General features: G+C 35.3%; 2 protein-coding genes across 2 annotated transcripts; one reads left to right on the forward strand and one right to left on the reverse strand.

The window, feature by feature from the left end:
• Positions 1 to 3,508: 3,508 nt before the first annotated feature.
• LOC111919354 (F-box only protein 6) lies at positions 3,509 to 5,839 on the forward strand. The gene is made up of 2 exons (XM_023914944.3): positions 3,509 to 3,804; positions 3,876 to 5,839. Exons 1-2 carry the CDS (start codon positions 3,647 to 3,649, stop codon positions 4,987 to 4,989), a joined length of 1,272 nt encoding a protein of 423 aa, XP_023770712.1. The 5' UTR covers positions 3,509 to 3,646; the 3' UTR covers positions 4,990 to 5,839.
• On the reverse strand, positions 5,113 to 6,503 carry LOC111919355 (uncharacterized). The gene is made up of 3 exons (XM_023914945.2): positions 6,345 to 6,503; positions 5,367 to 5,523; positions 5,113 to 5,256 (listed from the first exon to the last, which is right to left on the reverse strand). The coding sequence occupies exons 1-3, from the start codon at positions 6,345 to 6,347 to the stop codon at positions 5,210 to 5,212; spliced, it is 207 nt and encodes a 68-aa protein (XP_023770713.1). The 5' UTR covers positions 6,348 to 6,503; the 3' UTR covers positions 5,113 to 5,209.
• Between the last annotated feature and the right edge of the window lie 1,635 nt (positions 6,504 to 8,138).

Genomic DNA, 8,138 nt, shown 5'->3' on the forward strand with positions numbered 1-8,138 from the left:
AGACCCCGTAACCAGTCGAAAGAGACCGAAGGGGTAACCAGCACCCAAATATGCTAGACAATATGTGATTTATGTGCTTATATGCTAGGATATTATGTGGTAGTGATAGGGGTGAAATAGACCCCGTAACCGGTTGAAAGAGACCAAAGGGGTAGGCCAACACCCAGATATGCTAGGCAGTTACCGGTTGAAAAAGACCGAACGGATATGCTAGCACCCTGATATGCTAGGCGGTTATTAGTTGAAAGAGACCGAAGGGTAGGCCAGCATCCTGATATGCTAGGCAATACCGATTGAAAGAGACCGAAGGGGTAGGCCAGCACGCGGATATGCCAGGTAGTATGTTTATTGTATGATATGTGGTATGATGGGGGAACTCACTAAGCTCTATGCTTACGGTTTTTAGTTTTGGTTTTAGGTACTTCTACTTAGAAAGGAAAGGAGCCGACATGATCGCAGCGCATCACACTATGATTTTCCGCACATGAGATCTTTGGGAGATTATACTCTGATATTGTTTTCTTATGACATGTTTTGATTATTGAGATATTGGTTTTGATTATGATACGAGATGACACTATTGATGTTTTCAGACTATTGGTTTTTATAATTACATAATTAAAAATGAAATTTTTGGTCATGAATTTTGGGATGTTACACTAGCAATCAAAGCTCTCATTTTCAGCTTGGCACTCTACTGGACCTTTGTAAGTATGTTAAATCTTGAGTTTTTTTTTCCCTTTTTCTCCTTATTCTTGGATGTCGAAATGGATGGATCTCATAAAGTGTGCAACTTTATGAACCTCCAGGTCAAGGTGACCTTGTAGTGGTTTCGAAAACAATTTGTAAACAATGATGGTTTTTGGGTTGATTAAAAAGTTTAAAATTTTCAAGAATTTTATGGATGTTACAGAACCGTATGTCGTCATTATTACATTATTATTGTATTTAAAACTATAAAATATTCGAATAAAATACAAAAATAAACTTTAAACCAAAAATATCAACAAACATAAGTTTTCAACGTACCAATGTTACTTTTATATAGAATTATTAATAATCCTAAACAAGTAAACATGCTAAACAATCATAAAAGAAAAGTATATATTAACACTTAGCAGAGAAACACTGAACATGCTAAACAATCCTAAACAATCATAAACAAGTAAATGTGATAAACAATCCAAATGCTTTCTGAAAATGATAGGCAATTTATAATTGTTAAATATACAACAAGTCAGGCTTGGCATGAATTGTTAGAAATAGGATATTAACAGATTGTTTGGATTCTTTGAAAGCCGTGATTCACTATCAAATTGAAGTATTTCAATGGCACATATTGAACACTCAATTGGATGAAATTCAGAGATTAGGAAATTAGAGAATATATATGTGAAATGTTCTTAAAGAAGTGTTCCAGAAAATGACCAAAAAACGGCTATATGATTCCTGTATGAAAACTGTCACAAGACAATTACAATCTATCATAAAACTGCCAAAACCTGTCATAAAAACTGATCTTAGGGAAAAGGGTCAAAATGAGTCCATTTTCTAAAAATCGACCCCAGCCAGGGGCTCTGCCCCTCGGACCCCCGTTCGTTTAGGGGCTTCACCCTTAAATAATAGTGTACTTTGAATCTTGAAAACTTGAACAAGTGTGTACTCCTGCACCATCCTAACTTGTTCAATATTTAACAAGATCACTTTTGGTCATCAAATTTAATCCTATTACACTTAAATAATATGGATGGTATTAAATCACCAACATCATTGTTAACTGTACAAAAGCTCTAAATGCTTTCTGATTCTGAAAATTATCCCGACCCTAACACAGGAGCCATATATAGGTGTTTCGTTTTAGTCTATATAAAAGAGAACCTGTGATAGCTTGATAGGAAGTGTCGACTACTTTACCTTTGTATTATGAAAGTGTCGACTGTGGTGGAAATCGGAAGGAATCCTCGCCTAGTCGCCGATGGTGGATCACAAATCGGAGAAATCCTTGCCCTTTGTATCATTGTGATGATGTCAACCAAGGAGAAATTGAAAACATGAGGTACTTTTCTCTTTAGTCGATTCTGTTAGTCGACATTAGGTTTAGAGTTTGGGTTGCAAACGACAATCAGTGGTTCTCTTCGGTCGATACTCGATTGAGATAGTTTTTTCCCGATGATTTTTGAGGGAAAAAAAACCAGTTCTCAAGGTGGTTGAACCGGCCCGGTTGGAGTGGTTGCACCGAGGGTCGAAGAAAACTAGCGGTTTTTCCGGTTTAAGGGACAAACGGTTTTCGGGGGTAAAGAACCGGAACCACGACCGGTTCCCGGTTGAACCGATTCAACATCTGCCGGTCCGGTCCGATTTTCAAAACAATAGATGAGACCTTTTTCACTAAAACACAAAATAAAACTAAAATCCACCTCACATCTCACCCATCCTCTTCTTCCACAAAGCTTTTTGTAGCTCCCATTTATAGAAACCAGCCACCACTCTTCCTCAAACAACTTAAGATTAAACTTTATCATAATCAACTCAAAAGACACTCATTTTTTCTCCATACGAGGTTCATATAAATACACAGGTCTATACGACATCGAAAACTTTGACCAACCAATCAACACATTCAGAAGCGAACTTCTCGTATGAGGTCTGAACTCAAGAATGCCATCAAATATGTGCAGAATAATATATATATATATATATATATATATATATATATATATATATATATATATATATATATATATATATATATATATATATATATATATATATATATATATATCATACAACACACCAGGAACAACAATATCAACACCTTTGGATGTAAGAAACAATTTTGGATCCCAATGTTGTCCGACGAGAATATTATGACCGGTCATGAGTGCAGGAAAGTAATTCTCACCAAGGAGAAGGCTCTTAATAGATCGAAGATATACATCAGCGCAAATAAGGTGAAGTTGTTGGATTTGATATTGTTGTTGATGTCGGAAGTGTCGATGACATTGGCGAAGAGATGGTAGCCTCTGTCTCTCAATACACCATGGAAGATCTTAACCAAATCGTTTGCTATATCTATTTGTCAAGAACACGAACCATTGAAGGAAGCGAGAGGGAGCGGGGTATCTTCCCCTCACCCCTAAACCACACTCAGAGTGTGGTATTTCTGGGTGTGTTCCTGCTTCCACTTATTTTTCATTCACCCATACCGTCCGGTACCCATACCGTCCGGTCTAATCTAAGACTTCAACCCTATTATACTCTTGAGCTATATCTTTCATGTCAAATTTTTAATCAACATACTTCATACACCTAGATTAGAAGCTTTTGATTTTATGTTAATTAAATCGTAACATCTTGGATCTACAATAAATAAAATTAGCTGGATTAGAAGCATTTTGATTTTATGTTAATTAAATCGTAACATCTTGGATCTACAATAAATGAAATTAATGGCTAATTTTCCGAAAAAAAATCCATTTCAAAAAGTTCACTGTCGCTATATACTTTAAATTCATGTAATCAGATTCTTTGTTTCTATGGTGATCCACTATCTCCATAATATTTTAATCTAATTCAATTGTAATGCTTTCTGTGAATAAGTCATGGAGACCTAAAGAACAACAACACTAAATATCGGAGTTAACAAATGTTCCGGCAGCTTATCAGTCAAGTTCAAGACCTCGTAGATCTCCATGGCTTTCCTCCTCCTCCATCGCCTCCAGTTGCCCCGCCGTCGTATTTCTTTCATTCTCAACCTCCAACGACACTGCCACCTCCGTCGCCGTCACAACTTCATGACGACAGGTTCTTCTATTTATGCCCTTATTTAATATTCACACATTTATTAAGATCGATTCTAATTTAATGAAAGCCAGGAAATCAAAGAGAGCTCCAAAGGAGCCAAAACGAATCGAAACTTGTGGTTCAAAATCAAACGAGACCATGGAAGAGATCTGGAGATACTTCCCGGACGACCTATACGAGGTTGTCATCGCAAGACTTCCGATCGCCGCATTCTTCCGTTTCCGATCAGTTTGCCGGAACTGGAACTCCTTACTGACTTCCGACGGCTTCACTCGTCAATGTTCTCAATTCCGGCCACCCCAACCTTGGTTTTACACCATAACGCATGAAAACGTCAACTCAGGAGCTATGTACGACCCAGTCTTAAGAAAATGGCACCACCCGATTCTCCCCAAAATACCCACAAACACCATTTTTTTCCCGGTGGCTTCCGCCGGTGGTCTCCTCTGTTTTCTCGACATCGGACATAGAACCTTCTATGTGTGCAACCCTCTAACCAGTTCCTTCAAAGAATTACCCACTAGATCGGCGAAAGTCTGGCAAAGAGTAGCTGTCGGAATGATTAGTGAAAAATCTAGTGGGGCCTATAAGATCATGTGGCTTTCCTCTAATGGCGAGTACGAGGTTTACAATTCCAGAAACGACAGGTGGCAACGCCTAGGAACCATGCCGGAATGTATCAAGCTACCATTATCGTTAAACTTAACTTTACAGGTTGTTGCGGCAGATGGGTGGTTGTATTTTCTAAGGTCGGATCCGGATGGGATAGTGTCGTTTGAAATGGATTCCGGAGTTTGGAAGGAATACCTGATTCCATTCCCGCCGGAGTCGAGGGACCATGCGTTGGCGGAATGTGGAGGACGGATTATGATGGTGGGGGTTGTAACGAAGGGTCCCGCTAGCTGTGTTTGTGTATGGGAGCTTCAGAAGATGACGGTCTTGTGGACGGAGGTTGACAGAATGCCAAATGTTTTGTGCTTGGAGCTGTATGGAAAGCACGTTAAGTTGTCTTGTTTGGGTAACGGAGGATTGGTTATGTTTTCTCTTGAATCCAAAATGACAAATCGATTGATTACTTATGATTTTTTGAAGAAGGAATGGTTGAAGGTAAATGGTTGTGTGCGGAAGGGAGTACGGATTGCCTGTGGGACTGCGTTTCATCCATCCTTAACAGCAATCGCTTGATAATCAATCAAATCGTTACATTTCTTGTATTTTTCATTTCCAGACCATTTTCGACTTTCATTTGTGCATGTTATTAATTATGGTGTGCGAAGATGAAAACAAAAAAAACAAAAAACAAAAAAGTAAAAACCCAAATGGTGTAAATTTCAGCGTTTTGTTTTGTGTGATAAAAAAGAGAATTACAAGTTACAGTTAACAAATGGTTAAATTTTGAGGATCTTCAAGGCATTCCACCAGTTGTAGCTGTCCTGATGATCTGAAACAGAGCTGGATGATTATACAAGAAAAACAAAATTAGAATTAATTTTTTGTTAATGGACAAGTAGAGAGAATGAGTCAAATTTTGAATTTTTGTATGGAGTGAGTGTGAGTCTTACATGATCCAATGACGACAAATATAAAGAAGCCAAGCATAATAGGGCCAACTGGATAGGTATTGCCCTTTTTGGTGGATGTTTCAGGAACTGATCCACGCCTGTTGATGTTCTTATCGAACTTCCCCACCTTCCTTTCAGCAAGACGTTTTGACGTTGTCTTTTAACACAAATATGCAAAAGAAATTAATGATGTTTGTTAGACTTAGACTTGTGTAATCAAAATTGAAATTAACTACCTTCAATTGAAAATTGCAATGACAGGGGATAGTGAGTAGATGGTTATTTTAATTTCTAATGCTGAATATGCTTTCCATTGATGTTTCCAATCTCTACAACTTATTTTATCACATTTTCATTTTTAAAAGTTTATACATTCCAATTTTATTTGGATGTGTTCTTCAAAGGTACACATAATCATCTCAAAAAAAAAAAAATCATGCAATGTTTATCATCAAATTGAGCAAGACAGGTTATGCGAAACTATATCCTTGGTTAATAACTTGAGATCCATAACAACATACTTAACAGAATGTCATAATTCTCACTACTTATGACTCAAAATTTGCTAAAAACACAGAAATTCCTAATTTGATGAGTTGAATTTGATTTTGACTGCAGAAATATGTTATGTAGCAATACCAGTATACACCAGATGGATCCAACCTAATAACATAGACCTTCGTAGGTGGTATCTGAGCGATGTTTTTCCATAATTCATGATAAAATTGGATTGAGAGTTGAAACTCCAAAAAAAAATGGAACCATATCGAAAACAGCACTACAAACGTGATCCTTACATTATATAAATTTTTTTTTTCTAAATTGGATAGTATTACAAGAAGAAAACGAAAATCAAAGCACTAAAGCGATAACACAGAAGAATGTAAGTAGGTTGTTTTGATCTTATAGATAAAAGAATGATGTTGAGTTACGTTATGAATGAAAAAATGCAGAAACTAAGATCCATAACAGCATTACCATGATTGTGTACGGAGATCGGAGAGACACCGGAGAAAATCAGAGTTTATCGCTATTGTTTCCGGTGAGGCTACGACACGGAAGAACTATAATGCTTTGCTTACAAACTTTATCTATGCAGTGCAGGTTTGGTTTTGGACTTTGGTTGCATATTTATTACGTAAATCTTCAGAAAGGGGAGGTTGAAGTTTGGTGTTGACTTTCGAAAGATACAGAGACTAGTATTCTGTATTCCACGTCTAGCGTCCCCATTGGTTTAAACACGTATCTTGACAACGTGTCATACAGCTATTGGATGAAACCGACGTGCGTACGCGTGATTGTAGTAAGTCCGGTCGAACTTGGACGTTTAAGCGTTCAAACCCCACAAAACGTTGTTCCTGTGTCAGGACGGTTGTAGTTTTTCTTTTATTTAAAGTAAAGAACAACCATTATGGCATTATCTTTCACCATTTTATATCATTTTTTTGTTAAAGTTATTATCTTATCAAATTTTTTTTAAAAAAAAGTCCATTATTTTATTATTATTATTATTATTATTATTATTATTATTATTATTATTATTTTTTGTGTGATGGCTAGTTCATTCTGGGAGCATGAAGGTCTACTATATATTTAATCTTGATCAATCGTTCTTTGAATATGAATATATGATCCCCATTAGTATTATTGACCATTTATGTTTGATAAGTTTTAATAAAAAAAATAAACAACGTAATAAAATTAGAAAAGTAATAAAATAGGTTATATATTTCATTTAAAATATATTTTGTATGTTTTCCAAATATTTAAAAAAATAACATATGATTTAAAAAATATTATAAAGTAAAAATAACTAAATAACTAGAAATCTTAAATTTTAGTTATAATAAAAAGACTACATTTATTTAAAAAAAATAAAACTATTCATTTAATTGAAGTTTTATAAATATAAAAAATTTATTAAAGAGTATATAAATAAAAATAATTTATAATTACAAAATATATATCATATCATTTATCAAGCATATATATATATATATATATATATATATATATATATATATATATATATATATATATATATATATATTAAAATGTTTTTGACAACTATTGTGTGCATAAATGCACCAATAGGAATTCAGGAAAAAATTAATTCTTAAATAATCAAGATAAGGCTAGATATGTAATTTTGCATATAAAGTAAATAATAACCAAAATTAAATCCTTTGATTGATGGATCAAATCCCTTAAATTAGACCACCGATTCCTCTTTTTTCTCTAAAAATCATTGTCTACACCGCCGGACTCTCTGGATTAGTAGCAGCAAGGCAATTGATTTTTCTAGGGTTTAAAGTCGTGGTCTTCGGTTGATCGTCCTAGAAGCAGAAATTAAAACGAAACTAAGGAGCTGTTCAAATCGGTTCACTTCATCTTCAAGTTCTCCATCGTCATCTTCAGTTGATCGTCCCAGAAGTCATGGAAGAACTGTTCTCCCTTCATCATCGCTTTTGATGCTTAATTCCCCATCTTCTCAGGCAATAACATCGCTTTTGATGCTTAATTCCCCATCTTCTCAGGCAATAACAGTCTGTAATGGTAATCATATGTAATCAATCTTCCTTCTTTTTTTTTTAAGCTTTTGGGCTTTTTATGAAGTTGAATCTACGAAGCACATGAACGAGCGTTTGGTAATGATTGTTAACTACTCAGAATTCGTACAAGTTACAACTAATTGATTCTTGATATGAGTTATGACTACGATGATTTAAATAAAGATTTGTGCATCTGATTTGCCCGCCAAATGTTTGTTAA

This window comes from Lactuca sativa, chromosome 3 (assembly GCF_002870075.4).
Source record: "Lactuca sativa cultivar Salinas chromosome 3, Lsat_Salinas_v11, whole genome shotgun sequence".
In the NCBI taxonomy this organism is placed as follows: Eukaryota; Viridiplantae; Streptophyta; class Magnoliopsida; order Asterales; family Asteraceae; genus Lactuca; species Lactuca sativa.